At 39.0% G+C, this 20,146-nt stretch overlaps 1 protein-coding gene across 2 annotated transcripts; it reads left to right on the top strand.

The window, feature by feature from the left end:
- Nucleotides 1-1,942: 1,942 nt before the first annotated feature.
- On the top strand, nt 1,943-18,642 carry camk1a (calcium/calmodulin-dependent protein kinase Ia). Of its 2 annotated transcripts, none has more exons than XM_079342193.1 (12): nt 1,943-2,128; nt 3,930-4,048; nt 11,048-11,179; nt 12,491-12,565; nt 13,465-13,603; nt 13,690-13,816; nt 14,167-14,242; nt 14,329-14,441; nt 14,526-14,604; nt 15,144-15,231; nt 15,398-15,628; nt 16,535-16,605. In XM_079342193.1, exons 2-11 carry the CDS (start codon nt 3,963-3,965, stop codon nt 15,599-15,601), a joined length of 1,119 nt encoding a protein of 372 aa, XP_079198319.1. In that variant the 5' UTR covers nt 1,943-2,128; nt 3,930-3,962; the 3' UTR covers nt 15,602-15,628; nt 16,535-16,605. The 2 variants fall into 2 exon arrangements, with proteins under 2 accessions (XP_079198319.1, XP_079198318.1); XM_079342192.1 differs by having other exon boundaries at nt 1,945-2,128; nt 15,398-15,572; nt 16,535-18,642.
- The last annotated feature ends 1,504 nt before the right edge of the window (nt 18,643-20,146 follow it).

Here is a 20,146-nt window from a genome sequence, read left to right as displayed (position 1 = left end):
AAAAAAAAAAACACACACCCAGTGTGTATAATTATTGATTGTAATGAAACATTAGTTTCATTAGTCTGGTGCTGTTAATAAGTCTGACCTCAGATGGTATGGATGGCCTGCCGTAGCGCTCTGTCTTACAGTCTGCTGCTGAGGGAGCTGCTCAGAGCCCTCACAGTATCATGCATGGGGTGAGAGAGGTTGTCCATGATGGATGTCAGCTTCACTCCTCTCACCCACCTCCTCCACAGAGTCTAGAGGACAGTCCAGGACAGAGCTGGCCCTCCTGATCAGTCTGTTCAGTGTCTTGTTGTCTTTCTCTGTGCTCCCTCCTTCCCAGCAGACCACTGCAAAGTGCAGACGCCACCACAGTACCATAGAACCAGGTTCAATATGTATAATAATGTAAAGCAAACATTATAACTTTGTTATTAAAATGTTCATTTGAATAAGCATACAAGTGAAGTTTACACCTCATTATTTTAGGCCGTATAGTGTAATTTAATTCTTCTTTAAAAAAAAGAGTGTAGTAAGTGTTTCACAGACAAAAGAAAAAAATAAAACAAATAGGCTATTTCCTCTTTTCATTATAACTCTACAGTCTAAGAGGGAAATACTTGAAATAAAAAAAGGTGTAAAATTATTCATAGCTGGATCATTAAATAATGTCTGTGATATGTTTCAGGGGAGAATACTGGTGTTGCTTCACTGACTTTAGAGCTATATGACAGAGCTGCAGCTTGTAGCAAATGATGTACTACATTGTCTCCATCCCTGTGGGGACAGTCAACAACCAGTCTGGACAACCTTAGGCTGCTATGAGTGTAATGTAAGAGAAACTGGCATGGGTCAAGGTCTATGTAGGCTTCAAAACAAGAGAGGAAACTAAAAAACAAATCAGCTCAGTAGTCAGATTCAGTTGGGGAAAGGGCTCAGATGTTGTGTATCACTGATGACCTTGTCATTAAATTGTACATTCTGTAACCATTGTCCAAAAATAATAATAATCAATGTAAAATGTTGAGTAAGCACTTATTTTGTATGCATGGACAATATGGGCTTCGCCAATAGGATTACACGTGACCAGAGTCCATCTTCCCTAAAGGCTGTTTACAAATCTTAGTGACTTACTTTGCCATTTGCAAAGATACAAAGAACTCACTCAAAGTATTTTGCAGTAACTTTTTTTTATTTATTTTTTTTACTTTTGCCTAACTGTTGGAGCAGTCCAGCATGTATGATGTGCTCACTTGCATACACTTTGAAATGTTGTACCCATTTCAAATGCTTTGAAAGTGTTTTCACATGACACTCTGGGCAATAATTATTGATAGGGCGTTTTGTTGTGTGCACATCTGCACTTACATGTATTATGAATTAAGTTTCCCTGGTAGATATGGTTGGAGTTATATGGGGAGAGTGGGATCAGGAATTGTATGAATGCAGTATATTATGCAGCATGTGTAACAGATTCCTTTTAGGCTACATGTGTTGGATTCAAATGAACATCATGCAAGGAATTCAGAGAACATGTAAGATCTGTGTCACTTGGTATGAATACCTTATATTAACAGGCCCTAATAGCCTGGTCTGCCCCCCCCCCCCCCCCCCCCCCCCCAACCCTTCTAATGAGCCACTGTCAGGCAGTTGTGGGATTTTTGGAAAGTGTCCCTTAAGTGTGATGCTGCTGTGCTGAGAGTCAAGTCTCAGAGGCGAATATACTGCTTGACAGTGGACATGATTGGGTAGAACTTCTACTGAATAATCTCCATGTGCACAAAGATTCATTCGCCTATAGCCTACTGGCCGCTTGTGCGTCCACTTGTGTTTTAAACCATTTACAGCGCAGTAGGTAAAGTAAAGTAAAGCATCTTCATTTTGTCGTCACAGTATTACTTTCACAAAACGAACACGCTGATGAACCAGAAAACTGTTCACGTAACAGACGGTGGCTTGACAAGCATGCGGTGAGTCGCAGATCACGTTGTTTAAAGAACAGTGAGTGATTTAATGCTGCTGCACTACGTCCACAGACGCCTGCTTACCCTGACGTCAGGAGGAGTCTGAGCGCACGAGCACAGCAACCACATCACTCCCAGCGGGAAGGAGAGCACATCACAAGCCACACATCGCCATTTAGGTAGGTTTTATCCTCTCTATTTCCTCACATTAATGTATGAGCGACCTTCTTTTGGTGACAAAACTTGTGCAGTGTCCATGTCGCAGCTCTGCAGCCTGCTGATTTTAAGATGCTACCTTTCCGTCGTACCCTTGGGCTCTGCAGCAAGGCTCGCACACCCACACTGTCTTTCCTTTTACCTTTCTGTAGCCTGTGCTTGTGTGATCGCCAACATTAAATCGAACTCATTTCAGTATTGCAGACATATTGCACCGGCTAAACGTTTTAATTCCCACTCAGCCTCCTGCTTGTCATTCACGCCCTGCAGCCTTCATGCAGAGCAGAGCTGCACATGTTTTTTCAGAGGAATAGCTTCTGTTTCCTTGAATTACAGCTCTTGCATAGATAGATATTGCTGTATTTTGTAAGAGCATTATAGTTGTGTTAAATGTTAAATATAGAATAGGTCCTGCAGCTGGTTTCTGCCTCTACTGACCATGCACTTGAGATGAGATGGTTTCATATGGTCCCTCTTCTGCTGCACTGTTTGCCCTACTTTCAAGATGTTATGAGGTGTATTTTTGTCTTGATCAATTTCCAGTTAATGCTGAAATTTTATTAGTAGTTTTTTTTCATAACATTTCCCTTGTAAAAGTTATTTTAATCTATATTACTCTGTGTAAGATCTAAAGTTAAAAAACATGTTTAATTAGTAAGAGGCTACGTCTTCTTTATTTTTTTCCCCTTAGATTATTAGTCATCTTCCTTATAACTGTATGTACTTGTCTTGGCATTAGGTACTGCACAATTAATCACGATTTTATAATAATTGTGATGTGAGCATTCCCAATAAACATGTCACATAAGTAACATTTTTATTTAAAAAGCAGAAAAAAACAGTTATATTGTAGCTTAGCAATGTTTTTTTTTCTCTCAGCAGGTACATGTTAACTGTTGGTTGGAGGCCTCGGTGTACAGTCCAATGCTTTTTATTAAGTCAGATGAAGCCCAAATCAAATTAGCTACTGTATATCCTCATATTATTTGGTGTGACTTCAGTGGAGGAAAAAGTAGTTACTGGGGGTTTTGCTTCAAGAGAGAGATGATGCAAACATATGAAGAACAGCAAATAGACATAGAAACAGATGATATGCACTGTTAATTTTCAATAATTTATTACAGTTCATATCCTTATTGCAATTTGAACTCATATATTTTGCATATCCTGCCGACTTGACGTCCAGTCAAATTAAAGTTAGTGGTCTTAGAAATACAAGCAAGTGCTGGGAAGCATGACAATTTATATGAAAAATCAATGGTTTACTTAATGGCGGAAGATTTTATGCAACAATCACATCAATCAGCCAAACTGTAATGGACATATTGAACTATTACTGATGCAGAGTACCACTCTCAGTCATTTAATTAATTGCCTTAAGCAGTGCATGAGTGCACACTGACTGTTGTATAATATTTCAAGTCAAGACTTATTTACTCTTCCCTCCACTGTGCGGTGGAATAATTATAGCAGGATAATAACATTGTTGTTTTTTAGGAAGCTGTTGTCTTGTCTTCAGTAAAAGCCTCAATCTCTGTGACATATTTTATTGTTTTTTAAAACCCTGCTTGTATGGTGTCCTTGGGCTTTTTGAAAAGCGCTCTTCAATAAAATGTATTATTATTATTATTATTATTGTTATATTTTTTACGAGATGTTCATCCGACACATTTTGGGATGATGATTGTGTGATCTGGTTTTGATACCACAATGCAACATAACTTAAATTTGGGAGGTTTTTTTATTCTGTTTTTTGTCCTACAGCTGTAGGGTGGTGAATCTGATCCACGTTGTAGAATGCCTCTTGGAGAGGATGGAAATGGATGGAAAAAGAAGACATCAGACATCAAAGAACATTATGACTTCAAAGAAGTGCTGGGAACGTAAGTTGCACTGATAGATACTATAACGCTGGTTTCGGGCTGAAGTTGGATTACCTGAGGGGACAAATCGCACCTTACAAGCAGGGGCAATTGCACTGGAGGCCAAAGTCCTTTGAGGGTCTTGGACACTTCAGCTTGTCTCTGTCTGTACATCAAATAACAACAATACTTTTTTATGAAAAGTACAACAATCTTGACTTTCAACTAGGCTGAATATAGCATATTTTAGCTCAATGTTACCCTATTGCACTGGGGTTTTTTAGGTTACATTGGATTCCTTGCAGTGAAATGTATCACAAAACATCATCTGCATATCTAGAAACCAAACTTTACGTCAATATATACTGTGTGTTCTAGCATTGTGCCTAAATTGAATTACCAAAAGTTGACAAAACCCCTGACTTAAATCGAGCAAAGGACCAAGTTGTGTTCCAGCAGTATAGGCCAAATACTGTAGGTGTTTTCGAAGTTCTAAGAACTGTTGAAAATCTTCCCCCATCTTTATTGATTCCACACCACAGGAACATTGAACTATTTTAGTACCTAAAACCCAGTTTGGAGGAACCTTTAGCTACTGCGTCAGAGTAGGTACTCTCCTTTCACCATGGCAGTGCGAATTCAGACAGAAAAAAGGCCCCATGGTGTGTCTTTCTTAGGGAAGTTACTAATGGATATTTCCTCTTCATAAAGTTCCAAGAACTGTTTGGTCTGAAAACACCTTATGATGGTGCTGTATGTAGTCTGCTTTGTGTACTTCAAGTGTTGGGTACATGTTTAAAAGAAAGTTTGAAAGTTGTAGGGGTTAAAAACAACTCATTTGTTCCCCGTCTGTCCATGCTGTCGTTGCTGCCGTATTTAAGTCTGGACTCCAATAAAACATGAGTCACTTTTTGGACGGGTCTGTCACTTTTTTTTATTTTTTTTGACTCAGACTTGTCTTATTCTTGGCATTTGTTTGATGCTGACTCAACTGTTTCCCTTTTGCTCGCAAGAAGCATTCAGAATAAATATTTCCCTGGTCAATCTGACCTACTGAGCCATTAAAAAGTCTATGGAGTACAGGACTTAGAATATAAACTGGTCAAAGGCAATGCAAAACAAACAGCAGAATAGCAAAAAGATATGGCAATGCTTCATCATAATTCAGACATCATGGGAGAAGAAAGTGAAACAGGTTATGAATGGATGCAAAGCTTCTATCAGAGCTGAGCTTTGTTTTAGAGTTATCTCATCCTCCCACTTTCCTGGGAGTACATTCAGCTGTTCTGTCTTACCGCCCACAAGTATCACATATACAAATAACACCAGAGAACACCATGAAACCTGTCATTAAAAAAATGGAATCCGTCTGTTTTTAACGTATCAAATCCAGCTGCACATCAGATCAATGATTTGAATGACGTGAGAGAAATCAGAACAAGAGCAAACTTGAGTTTGGACCCAAGTTAGGATCTCATATACTGCAGCTGTCACCTTAGATTTTTTTGTGGAAAACACAATTATATGAAATAATTATTTGATTGGCTAGAGGTCTTGTAGCAACCCTTAAATGTAAAATGGCTTTATATTAACAATGATTGTTTTAGTTATTGCAACTCCAAAGCAGACTATACTCACTCTTACATTTGGATTCATAACATCTTATTTTAGCTTTAAACCGCTAAATGAATCTTCATTCAGTGGATAAATTTTGCCTTGCAGCCTGTAATGGTAAGGGCTGGTCTCGCAGTGACCTGTGACTGCACTCTCCAGGGGTACAGGACTGAGCCCAGATGGCCAGGCGGCACCCCTCCAACCCCCCACTAAGTACAAGTGACCTCGCACACGTCCACCTGTGATGACATGAATGTGCCATATGGAGTGTGGTTGTTTTCTGTCTTCCCTAAATCACACCTGCTTCCCCAGAGGGCCTGAACAGAGTCAGATTTTAATGACTTTGCTACTCTGGTTCCCATCCAAAAGTGAAACGGCAGTGGGTAGATGACGAGGCTGTCTGGTTCTGTGGAGTACTGTCGGAGGACATCAGATAAGGCTCCATCAGTCTCTGTTTATTTGAAGGATGCATAGCTGCAGCGAAATCATGATATCTTCTTTTTTTGATAACAATACAACTCACAGGACAAACAGCAATTGTAGTTTGTTGTACACCATTTAGGGTTATGTAACGAGGAATCAAAGAGTGTTGCCAGGATTCAATATTCCCATATTCATGACAACATAAGGGGGGAAAAGCTGTAGTAATATTCTTTCCCTGCTGTCACTGTAGTTGGACCTGGCAGAGGGCAGAATTAATGTGTTGAAGGAAAGCTCCTTACGCTCTGAGAGCAGATTACAGAGGCGCTTTATCCAGGAATTCAGTGTGTGAAGTAAATTGATTCATATTGAAATATTGTATTCCAATCTAGCTCATTCTCGCAGTTGTACTCCTGTTTAGAGTCCACTGTAGGACAAGCTGTCCTCCTGGTGGCAGATGAAAAGAATCTGTCACCATTTGCTCACATAAAATTTTAAAGCTGAATTTTTAAACATCCTCAGAATGCTATTTTCAAAGGAGTAAAAAAAAAAAAACCCACACAGACAAAGGAAGTAGTAATGAAATGATTTTTTCTTGATGGGCCCTTTAAGGAGTTAAGATGCAGTTTCTAAGGCATGCTATCAGAGTCAATATGGTGCCTTATATCTGATAATATATAGATATGTCAAATGAAGGGGCAACAACACAAACATATTTCATGACCTTCCTGTGGATTTCTTTGCTGTGATATAAAAGCCATCGTAACCCAGACAGTTTTTGTAGAGACAGAAGGAGAGAGGATAGTTATGAAATGGAACTGTGACTTGGTGCCTAATAAAATGAGCTACTGGACGAGCGTTAAGGGAGCACAGGCCTCTGAAGGCAAATAGTACATCCGTTTTTATTTTATTAAAATCCTCAAACAAATAACTTTTATTAGTAGGGACATATTTCCAAAACTATAGCAATAAATTCAATATACAATGTTGCCTATACATAAAGCATTAACATCTCTGCTTTGCATTTTTGTGATTTTTGTTGTGTCAGTTATTGTTCGTTTAATGTCTATAGCTGAACAAAAACGTTTAATTACTTATCTCATGCTTGTTCATGAGTCTGGTCAGGATCCAGTCCAAAATGCAATCGGTTCCTCCTGTCCCTTTCCGACATTTTTCCACCAACTTCAAAGTAAATCAGGCCAGAAGTTGGTATATAATTCTACTTTCATACAAGAAATAGAACCATAGACATACCTTTGTTTTTTGGTGGAGGTAGATATTTAAAGACATCACAGACATGATATCGGCTTTTTTTAAAAGTCCCTTTCCAGGCTGTGTATAATGTGCAAAAACATTGTGACCCTGCAGTTTCAAACACTGTTAGAAAGCACTCTGCTGTTAGATGGGTTTATAGTGAAGAGTCGAGGAGTTAAGAAGTTTGACCCACACATGTTTTTAGTAAAGGAAATACACGTTCTTTTAACAAACGTATTTGTGAACGGTCTTGTCCCAGTGTTTTTGAGATGAATAAAAAAAGCTATTTCTTTTTTATAATGAGGCTGTTGTAAGAATGACTGGAGAATTTTTGGAGTGGCTTTGTGCTTTGACCTATAGACGTTGTTTACACTAATCTCCTCTCTGCCCTATGTTTTTCTCTTTAAAAAAACAGACACACAAAAGTGCACACACATAAAATGGATTAAGCTAAATGTCTGCATTAGGTCCAAAGGGCTGATAGACGATGAATGGTTATCTATCTATCTATCTATCTATCTATCTATCTATCTATCTATCTATCTATCTATCTATCTATCTATCTATCTATCTATCTATCTATCTATCTATCTATCTATCTATCTATCTATCTATCTATCTCCATCCATCCATCTATAAGGGATTATAGACAGAAGTAAGAGCACAAGTATCAAAGTGAAAGTACTGCGAGACGTTGACAGCGATATGAGAATGTGTGAATCAATATTTTCCCATAAGGACAGCTGGGATTTCAGTGTCTGCAACAACAACTTGGATCTGCGTGTGTGTTTGAGAGAGAGCGATGGAGAGGATGTGTGCAGAGAACCATGCTGTTGTGTCCATGTTGTGTTGAATGCTTTGGGGCAGACACCATCATACTGTTACAGATGCATGATAAACAGACACAGGACAGTTATGTAATGCATCATCTGTCTGTCTGTCGGTCTGTCTGTCTGTGTGCCTGTCGATCTGTCTCAGCATGTATCTGTTTGAAAATCTAAAAAAGGCGAAAAATATGTTGTGCAAGTCCAGCTAAACGATACAAAAACAAAATGACCATCAGCTGTGATGCTTCAGCACAATGACTCATGCAATCTTGTAATTGATCTAACACAATATGTCAGCTGTCGACTTATTTCCTCTCAACTCATCACTTCAGTGCAGCTACAGTAGCTTCCTCTTGTCTCACTTCTAGTGTTCCTTTCCTGAAACCTCCTGAGTGTAAACCCCTACTGTGTCGAGTAGAAATTAGCAACTGGGTAGTTAATTATAATGTGTCTCTCAGCAACAGCAGCAAACTCTTTGTACAAGCAATTTTATTTTAGGAGTATTATGATTGATGCATGGGTCAGGTCATAGACAGTACAGACGATATCAAAAATGCTAAACGTGTTTTTACAGTAGTATAAGCACTCTCGAATTGGTGATAATGATATCTTGACACAATGTTTAATGTATTTATTGCTAATGTCTTTTAGTCAAGGGAGAATCATGTAGGAACCAAAACAAATTCTTGTCACAAAGACATTTTACAATGTGACTGGTATTAACAAGATCCTATATTATCTACTCCATTGATAGTTTTGTCAGTTTGATCTTAAATTTTTCTAATAACTCTTTACAGTGTGTAATTCTTGTGTAGGTTATCATTTGTGACAATTCTCAATTTTAAAAGGGGCTATTTTTGCCTTTACTTTAAAGATACAGCAGCGATAGAGTTCTAAAAAACAGTAACTACTAGGGTACTGGCACCTCCCTGATCTCTGACATTTCAGTTATAGAAAAAAACGCTGACTTTAAGAAAAGAATAGCTCTATTGCTATAAAAGGCATGCACGTACCAATTTTTACTAAAATGGTTTTGTTGAGGACAGCCATGATGACAATTGATTAATTTTGATGCTAACTAGCTTAACCTTGCTAGCTTCATCTTAAATGTAAATTAACAAAAGGATTTTCCTGCATAACAACGTAAAGACTCTTACGAAAAAAAATCCCCTCTCTATCATCACTTAAGAACTATTAAAAGAGTGTGGCAATGTCTGTGTTAGCATAGACACTTCCCTCTGCCAGTGTTTTCTCACACCATGATGATCAGGACATTTCTGAGTAACAACCTTTGGGCAGTAGATGCATATATCATCCCCAGTAACATAAGGGACTTTATCAAACTTGGAAACCAGGCGCCAGATTGTACACATGCATCTAAGGAGTGGCTAATATTATTATTAAGCCAGGGTGGAAGGTCCATTTTTAATTGGTTCGTGTACAAAAGTAGCCCATGAAATGTCCGTATTGGGCCTTTTATATTTCCACCACAAAAAAATTAATTTGATGGATTTTAAGTGAAAAGCCAAGACTTCTGGAGCACCATTAGCATCGTGGTTGGTACTTGTATCCCGTCTACAGAGGCTGTAATCTTCCTAGCGAAGGTTACAATCTGACCTTGTGGCTCCTTACCCACATGTTGTTCCTCCCATCTATCCACTGCCCTATCTTTAGAATAAAGACATAAAAAGCACAAAAATAGAGCTTTAAAAGAAAAAAAGGCAAACCTACTCTCCTTCCTACTATTTTAAACATCCACTAAGATTGTTTCGATTTTTCCCTCACCAATAATAAAAGTTTGGTGCTCCTGACCCTCTGAGGGAATCTTGTGCGTTTATACTGGAGACTTAAACCCATTAAAATGCTTTTACTGGTCGATGAGTGTGGGAGCTTTATTGAATTTGGCTTGGAGATTATTTTCAGGACCTTTCAGAGAATGAAACACAAGATGTGAGTGAGAATTGTCTCCCCTCATGTGCATGAAACGCTTCTGCTGCGCTGGTTCGTCGAGCACAAGATGGCCACAGTACAAAGACATCTCAGGGATTACCTAAAATCCACACTGAGCGTTTACTATGACAACAGCCTCTATCCTTTTCTTTTAACATTGCATACTTAAGTTGAGCTTAAGAGCTGCTCACGTCCTCCACAGTGTGACACAGGGACAAGAACAGGACAGGAACATTGAACTTCCACTGTGCATTGCATGACAGCGCCATTTCATTCACATGTAAAGGATCCCTGTGGTTGCTAACAATGTGCGTATGTGTGTTCATGCCTCCTCCTGAGCTCCCTCCCACACTTCTGGAGGAAGACTGTGTAAATACACACTATTCTCCCTCTCGACATCACGATAATCCATAATGCAGTCTAGTCTCCCTCAGAATCTACATTTAATGTATCTATTATTTAATGGATTTAAAATAGTTCTCTTTTTTACAACAACTGGCATTACTAAAAATGTCTTCATGTGAATGTTGCTTCACCTCCTGAGCTTTTTCTCAAACCCCAGAAACCTGTCATGATTGTGAATTATTTATATAAACACCACTCACACTTACAGAAATTGTTTTAGTACGCACACAGAGAGAAGACTGAATGGAGGGTATTTTGAGATCTAAAAAGCTTTGTTGTTGTGGGTAGTTGAGGGATCTTTTTTTTTGTTCTAAAAGCTCCTTATAATTTTAGAAATTGACTTTTTTTTAGCGTGGGAGTCAAACCAAATAATGAATTGGCACTAAAATAAAAATGAGAATATATTTTTTTTTTCAACCCATCAGCCTGAGAAGAATAAATCCTACACTGTCCATTTCACCCCTCACTCCCACACATTCCTTTTCTCCTCTCTTTTGTCTGCATAATTTGTGCGTGTGTTTGTGTGTGTATGTGTGTGCCTCTGTTTTAGGGGAGCTTTCTCAGAGGTGGTTCTAGCCGAAGAGATGGGGACCCAGAGGCTGGTGGCCATCAAGTGCATCCCCAAGAAAGCGCTGGAAGGCAAAGAGAACAACATTGAGAATGAGATCGCCGTACTGCACAGGTGAGTTCACCTGAGTTCCTCGCCAAGTGTCCAGCTGGAGGAGCAGATTTGGTGTATTTGCAAACAGATGTAGAATTCATGCAAAGGGTCAATTGAATGTGTGAGTAAATGCATGGTGTCAGTAGAAACAGTAGGATTGTGCACCGGAAATGTCAGGAGTAAAGAAGATAGACCTATTTTTAGTGTCCCTGTTGCCAGGGCAACTGCACACAGAGGCGGAGATGGTGTGGAGTTCCCCGCAGCAGAGTACTGAAGAAAGACTAGAGACATAGAGGTTGGAGCTGTGGAGGGGGGGAGGGGGGTTAAGAAGAGGAAAGATATGGAGGAAAGGGAGGAGTGGAGTTTGGCCAAATTCTTCAAGTCAGCATGGAATCAATCAGAGAGAAATGTGAGCAAGAGAAAGTACAATAAATGATCTGATCTAAACGAGTTCTCGTGTTCAACTCCAAGTGGCAATAACCTTTCTAAGCTGCTGTTGTGTCACACAGATGGTGTGTTCACACGCTGTTAACTTGACTTTGTGAGCCAGGAGATTGACCTGACAGTCTGATGGCTGATTCATATAACAATGAAGGATCCAGTCCCATCCCTTTTAGTGTTAGTCAAGTGAGCCTGCACAGTTTATAACAATATGAAGTGCAGCAAACATAAATGAAGGACTGCATATTAGCCTAAACTTACAATTTCTCTCTATGTGCTTTTCTATAAGTTTTACAAAATACTTTTTTTACAACACACTTCTGTTGAATCCAGAATAAATATGAAAAGCATTTTTTCCTCTAAAATAGCACCAATTCATCTGAAGGTAGCTGGTAGCTTTTCCTTATAAAGTCATTTTCCCATTTATTGTTATGAATTTAGACTTTTGCAATGTGTTTTTATTTTTTATTTTTTTGCAAATGCTCCCCTTGAATTAGGAAACACATTGCAGCCCTGGAGTCTACTAGCATGTGTTGTAGTCATTTTATCAATGCTGTAATCTCCAAAGCTGTCCCTTGTTAAAGCTTGTAGCTGCACAAACAGCCCTTTGTTCTTTTAAAGAGGTTCTTAACTGACTCTAAATCTCTTCTGTTTGATCTGAGAGACATTTTTTCGTTGACATTTTTGGAGATCAGGGCAAAACTACTAGGTGTGATCCAAACAGACTGTAGGCTTTCCAAAGAAGAGAGGGAACAGAGCACTCTAAATCTGAATTATGTAGCAAGAATGCCATCTGGTGTTCAACTGACAGTTAGCATTAGAGAAATGTGGCTCAATTAAAAATGCAACATCTCTCATCGAATGTTTTTTCTCCCATTTTATCTTCCGCAGAATACAGCACCCAAACATTGTGTCACTGGAGGACATCTTTGAAAGTACATCTCATCTATATCTTGTCATGCAGCTGTGAGTTCTGCCTTCTTTACGTAACTCAACAGAATATTAGATAACAGCACATGCATTTCAAGAAGCACGGTTTTTTTTGTTTTTTTTGTAGCAATGAAATAAATCAAAGGACTTTGTTGAATCAGTTTGTCAGTTTACATCTTAATTATCATCCTATTTCTCTTTTTAAGATTCAAACATATAACATCATACTGTTTTTCCATCATTAATCAGATAATAAGAAATCTGATGTTTATCCATTCAATTTCAGTATGCTGCTAACTGTAAATGAGTCCTACCACGCATATCCCACCTTCCGTTAACTAGGGTCACTTTTTTTTTTGACCTATACTCTTCTTGTTGTTGTTGTTATTGTTTTTAGCTGTTTGCACTTTAAGGTGAAGCCAAGTAATCTTGTTGGACAATTTGTATAATGACAATAAAAGGCATCCTGTTCTATAATATTTTTCAGGTTTTGATTGTTTAAAGGAGTAAACGCTGAGTAAAAGCAGCTTTGTGATATTTAAGAAATTGGGCTGGCCATTCTTTTTTTCTTCTTTTTATTGCTCCACCCCTTCTGTTTTCCATTAAAGCTATAAAAACCCCTTTTATATATATATATATATATATATATATATATATATATATATATATATAAAATCATCTCTTGTGTATCATATTTAGTATGCTCAAAACTATTGTTGTGTATTCTGTATTTCTTTCTGCACAGTTCTACATTTTTGGTAGAACTGCGTATTTCACAGCACTTCTAAGGTTGAATAAATATTTGATAGTACAACATGAATTTGTTATCAGTAGTAGGTAGATGCTTGTTAAAGGCGTTTCAACTTGAGGTTTTATTGATGTTTTTAAAAACAAAAGACTATTTGGTGGTTTTTCCCTGATTTCTCGCCTGGCAGGGTGTCCGGAGGTGAGTTGTTCGACCGCATCGTGGAGAAAGGTTTCTACACAGAGAGAGATGCCAGCCAACTCATCCACCAGATCTTAGATGCAGTCAAATATCTCCATGACATGGGGATTGTTCACAGAGACTTAAAGGTATCACTGAAATGGAACTAGCTCCTTCTGGGCCTGAGGTTGATCCCTTTTCTATAAACGTAAACCTTCCTCTTCTGTCTTCGCAGCCAGAGAATTTGCTGTATTACAGTATGGATGAAGACTCCAAAATCATGATCAGTGACTTTGGTCTGTCCAAGATCGAGGGAGCGGGAAGTGTCATGTCCACAGCGTGCGGTACTCCAGGATATGTGGGTAAGTCAGACTCTCTTCAGCCCTCCTCCCCTTGCCCCTCTTCTCTTTCATGTGAACTCAGCTCTTCTGTTTGAGCTCAACTCCCCTCTTTATTCATGCCTATGTGAGAGGCTCTTTCATCCACTGCTCCGGCAATTGTAAGTGTTTCAGAAGGGCTCTTACCTGTTTAACGTGGCCTAACAGATCATATGGTAGGACTGAGAGGTTAAGATTACTTGAATTTACTCTCACTGATGCTCTGTGTTGTATTTATTTTCACTTGTATCTGAATAACTCTTGTGTTTGTCTGTGTGTGTGTGTGTGTGTGTGTGTGTGTGTGTGTGTGTGTGTGTGGGGGGGGGGGCTCACAGCTCCAGAGGTTCTCGCACAGAAGCCATACAGCAAAGCAGTGGACTGCTGGTCGATAGGAGTTATTTCTTACATTCTGTGAGTCTGAGCTCCTTCATCTTTAAGTGGTACGTAAAAGTGACCATCGTGTCCTAATTCTGAATTTGTTCTGCATCTTCCTTAAGGTTATGTGGATATCCTCCGTTTTATGACGAAAACGATGCCAAGTTATTTGAGCAGATTCTCAAAGCAGAGTATGAATTTGACTCTCCGTACTGGGATGATATTTCAGATTCAGGTATGAACGAACACCTCACATTTTTTTTATCACCAGTGAATACAGAGTGGGCTGTAACAACGTAAACTTCATCACTGTCTGCAGCCAAAGACTTCATCTGTCACCTGATGGAAAAAGAGCCTATGAAGAGATACACATGTGAGCAGGCCCTGCAGCATCCATGGTGAGAGGGTCAAAACATTTACTGTCTCTGAATTTAAAGAACAATGAGAGAGATTTGCTCAAACTCATCCTTTCAATGTGGTTTCGATGTTCCTGTTGAACATCATTTTATGCTTTTGAAAATCAATATTTAGAATGGATTTTTTTTTTTACACTTTGCAAACTGAGTAAACTTAACAACAAAGACAGTCCAATAATCGATCATGTGTATGATGAGTGGCTGCTGCTATGAAAGGTTTTATTCTCAACAATCTGTAAATAATTGTTTCTATCAAACAAATTGACTCTTTGACGACAAAAATATCTCCCAGGGATAATTCAAAAAAAGAAAAAAAAAAGAAAATTGTCAGAGCTGAAGGTTGTTTTCATTTCCAATAAACTACTCAACACACCAATAGATTTGGTTTACCCTCTTATCTTGATGACAAAATTCAAGTATTGGATTTTTACATTCAAGAAAGAGGCGACATTTTAGTGATAGACCTTCTTCAAGTGCCTCAGTTCACTGTACATTTCCTTTCATACTTGTTGACTCTGCAGGATCTGTGGAGACACGGCCCTGGACAAGAATATCCATGAATCTGTCAGTGCTCAAATCAAGAAGAACTTCGCTAAAAGTAAATGGAAGGTCAGTGCAAAGAGCAACCTGCTGATAGAGCAGAATGAAGATTGGCAGGAGTTACTGCGCATTCTGAATGCTGGTGCTGTTTTTCTCCCTCATGTGCTGTCAGACATAAAAGGTTTTTTTGCCCCCCCCCCCTTCTCTCCCTCTCTCTCACACTCCCTCCATGCAGCAAGCGTTTAATGCCACAGCAGTGGTGCGCCACATGCGGAGGTTGCAGCTAGGCACGAGTCTCGAGGGACCCAGCCAGATTACTCCCACCAGTCCCTGCCACGGTCTTCTGCTCCAAGAGGAAGAGGAAGAGGAGGAGGAGGAAGACGAGCATGGGAACGGGGAGGAGGAGAGCTGTAAGTGCACAGTTCACTTGCGGGAATAAAGCCACACAGGATGTGGATAAATGTTGGTAAGATAAGCTAGTAGCACACGCCAAAGTGACTGTAAACACAATTTGACAACTTTTAAATAGCACTCACGTCAACAGCCAAGCTAGTAACAACTAGGAGACATGTATTCTCCTGAAAGCTCAGATTTATCAAACAACACTAGTAGTGCCACATAGTTCCATTGAAGATAAAAACCTCCAAAGATCTTCTACACTTGCTGCTAAATGTTTTTCCGACACACTTTACCAGGAGCCACCCTCAGATACACAAACAGGAGCCTCGCGTTAGTTCAGACACGCCACGGAGTCACGCTCTAATATCGTGCAAGAGTTCACACCAGCTGATCTCAAGCAAGCCTCATCAGCTGATGGCCAGCTGATCTGCTGAAAGCATCCTGTTGGCCAAATAGTTCTCATGCCTATGCTTCTCTGCTTCCTCTGCATGCTGCATTTGCACCCCTGCTCCTCCATTTATGCATTTCTGACTTCATCAGTGTCATGCTTGTTATTGACGGGGGGGTTTGCTGCTTGTCTCCCTGCTTTATAGCTTTCTTTGTATGCATGGGAAGGGAAGATAGTGTATGTGTGTTGTTCCTGCCTAATGCTTTCCACGTAAGCACATGGAAGGGCATGGAGACTGTTTAGAACCTTACCGCTAAATGAAAATGATTGCGACAAATTATCCATTTTGACAAAGTGGTCTGAAATATTAATCAACATACATCTGCAGAAGAATAAGCAGCCGTTTGCTTTGCTGCATTGTGGCTCAGAATAAGATCCCTACAATGCCACAAGTACTCATTTTCCCTAAAAAGGTTAGCTTCAAAAAGTGTACGACTGTTAATGAGAATAGCCTCAGATATACAAATGAAAACCGCGACAAAAAAATCTTTAATTTCTTTTCTTTCTTTCTTTTTTTATCTTCAGTGTCCCACTACGAGGACGGGCGCCGGGGAAGCAACGAGGGCAGCGCGGATCGGGACAGCCTAAGAAGCTGCACTTACTGCTGCCGGCCAGCCAGTCGCGTCTGAGCACAAACTCCCAGTGTTGTGGCTACATTGTAACCCTGATGCATACAGAGCCCGCCACGCCCAGTCTGGCCAGGAATGCAGAGAAGTTGTCAGGCAGGGTCCACAGCAAGCAGGTCCATGTCACAGTGTAGAGAATTATGCCCATGTCCCAAAAACCTAACAAACATATACCTCCTTGTTTGAGATTCACAGATCAAGTTTGAACTTTACTGCAGAACAGAATGCACAGCGGGGTTTTTTTTTAAAAGGCCTCTCTGCATGATTATCCTGAAATAAAACCTCTAAGCAACTAAATATGTAGTTTTGCTTTATGTAGCTGTAGTAGACAGGGTTGACGTTTTAAAAAAAAGTGGTTTCAGCCTGAAGTCTAATTTGAAGTCAATGCAGTAATATAATCTTTATTTTGGTTCTCACATTATTCGTCACATCTACCTCGAACTCCAACTGTTGTCTGTCCACACCCTCTACATCAATGGCAGCTTTCTCCATATCCTGCCTGACAGGGCCCAAAGAGGCAAACAGAGCTGAAAGCTACTCCTGCTTGTCTTGATATCCATCAGTGTTGCTCAGTGTAGTCACTGACCAAGTAGCTGTAACACAGAGCTCATTTGAAGGCATGTCTTCACTGCTGATGCCACCAGCCCAGTGTGTTCAGATGGACCACTCTGTCTTTCTTTCTTGGTTAAAGAGGAATTCATGTTTGTTTTAACCTAGGTCGTATTTTGTTAAGAAAAATATGAGCCAGCTCACCTGTGATTGCCCCAAAGGATTACATTGTAGCCATGAAAGCCTTGTTACTGCACCTAGCTGGGGCAATCCTGGAGCGATTTCAATACCTACGATACAAACACCACTAAAAAAATTCCCAGGTTAAAAAAAATACTGGAATTTCCCTTTTGAGTTTTTCTGTTGTTCGGTATAAGTATTTACTTCAAAGTCTTTTTGGAAAGAGGAGATGATTCAGAGTGTTTTGGACTCTATATTCTGGCACAGACTGGGTTGCGAAGGGTGGTTCTGATCTGGAGTGTCTGCATGCTTTTTTTGGCGGGAAACATCGAAATGTATGAATATCAAGAGAAGACTTTAATTTTTTTTGAAGTTTTATGACTGTTCTTTTATCAGAGGCTCAAACTGAGATCCCTATGTTTTAAACTCACAGGAATATGACCTCAAAGCAGGAATTGTTTTGAGTGTAATTGCGCCTAGATTGAAAGAAAAAAAAAATCATATTCATATCGCGCTCATTCTCTCTGCTCTGGTCCTGACAAGCGTCTGATTATCAGCCTGTTGTCAGTCTCTGTTTGATGCTTAGTGTCAGGGATCTCAGTCTGGGCGCTCCGCCTGCTCTGTGCTGTGCACCTCTAGTGGAAGAAGTTTTGGTCTACTGTTTGCATGACCTGGTTAAATATGTTTACATGAATGATGATCAATTAGTATAAACACACATGAATATTATTACTCTGTTGTATTGAAAAAAAAAATGTAATACTGTAATTTTGAGCTATATATGTGAAGTGAGTAACACAAGAAGTAATGTGGTTGACAAAGTACAACACGGCACAGTGGACTTATCATTTGCATCGACTAAGATGGTCAAGTCTTGACCTGAAAAACTTTTTTTTTCATTCTAAGGTTCTTTTTCTTCCTGTTAGTTTTCTTGCTGTTGCACATGTAGGAACTATTGAACTATGAAGCCCTGTCTGATTCCCAGGTACAAGCAAGACAATATACATACATTTAGATACCAGCCACAGTTTAAAACATGGACACGGTGCAGGATACATGTCCTGTCAATCCTGGAATTAGCCTTCAAGGTGGATTTGTCCTCATCCGTATATATACTGAAGCCATAACGTAAAGTAGAGATGTTTAATTCTGTATTCAGATAAGTTGTTACCTTATGAATTTACGACTCAGATGACAGATGGCAATGTTTCAACAACATGTTAAGAAAACAAATCAGAGGCTTTATTCTCCCAGCAACAACTAGCTGAAGATAAAAATCATACTGTTGTTAATTTGGGGCATGTCATGACACATAGTGCTTTTGTTAGCCGTAGAGCTTTAGCCAACAAGCTAAACTAAGTTTTGTCCACTTGAAATGAGTTCCCATAAATGTCATTGAAACTTACAGGTCTCTAGTGCAGTAAAATAATGGAATCACTCTGGATTTACGTGACTGTAATTGTGGAAAATATGCAAATTGTGTGTGAAGGGCTTCATGTTAAATGTAAGAAAGCCAATGTTGATGACTTTGGCGATTATTTGTTTGGTAATGACCTTATGTTGAACTGAGATTTGTTTCCACTTGGCTTTTTTTAAAACTTAAAAAAATTGCTTGTTTTACCCATTACAAACACATCTAAATGCATAAAAAAAACACCTGTATATTATATATATATAAATATAAGTATATATTGTATATCCTTTTTTGTAAAAGCTGTTTTGAGCTACAAATGTATGGATGCAATGCATCATGGGTTATTGAATAAGATGTAAGAAAATACGATTTGTACCCACAGAGATACGATTGCAGGAAATGAAATAAAACTTCCTTGTCTATGCATTGTGTTTGTTGTTTGTCATACACTGGCTTTTAAAGATGTGCAAGTGGAAACAATGTAAACATTTGAACAGATGCATGTATAGGCGCGGACAACATCATGTGCATAACACGTTTTTTTTTTACTATTAATCCTCACTTGTTTGTCAAAATGTTCATTCCATTGTCATATTGAATAAACACAATCTACAGTTCAAATATACATTGGACACATACAATGTAATGCAACTCATCTTTGAAATCTACAACAATATAGACACATAATCATTGTCATGTCTCCACTGCACATTGTTTCTGGAAGCATTCTGTTGACCCTGAGTCCTTCATGATTCATAAAGGTGGAAATATGTCATGAAAAACCCCATATAAAAGGTTCAAATGTTATGTAGTGTGATAGAACCTGGAGCTAGACAGACTCTCAGGCCCTGGAAAAATAAGGAAAACAATTGCAGATAACTATTTGTTATACAAATATTTAAAATGGCAAAAAGAAAGGATTACTTTCCAAAAATTCAAAATAAAAGTTCAAAATGAGGACCAACCATGACTAACTACACAGGTGAAGACAATCAGGGCAAATGGAGACAATGGGGAGGGAACAAGACAAAGGAAGGAAGTAAGACAAGAAAAAATAAGAACAAGAACTACAAAATAAAACAGGAAACACTAAAGACCAAAAGAGCACTAGTAAACAAGTACTTACAGAAACATGAGGATAGTAAATGACAAAATAAAACAGGAAACACTAAAGACCAAAAGAGCACTAGTAAACAAGTACTTACTGAAACATGAGGATAGTAAATGACAAAATAATACAGGAAACACTAAAGACTAAACTAGGAAACATTTAAATAAAGAAACACAAAGGATACACGCAACATCAGGGAAGAATGAGAAACAATACAAGAAGGGAAATCTAAACTTAAACAAGACCACATACTACCA

This window comes from Symphodus melops (genome assembly GCF_947650265.1).
Source record: "Symphodus melops genome assembly, chromosome: 4".
Taxonomy (NCBI): domain Eukaryota; kingdom Metazoa; phylum Chordata; class Actinopteri; order Labriformes; family Labridae; genus Symphodus; species Symphodus melops.
Note: the sequence above shows the minus strand (reverse complement) of the source record. Positions and strands in the feature narration are given on the sequence as shown.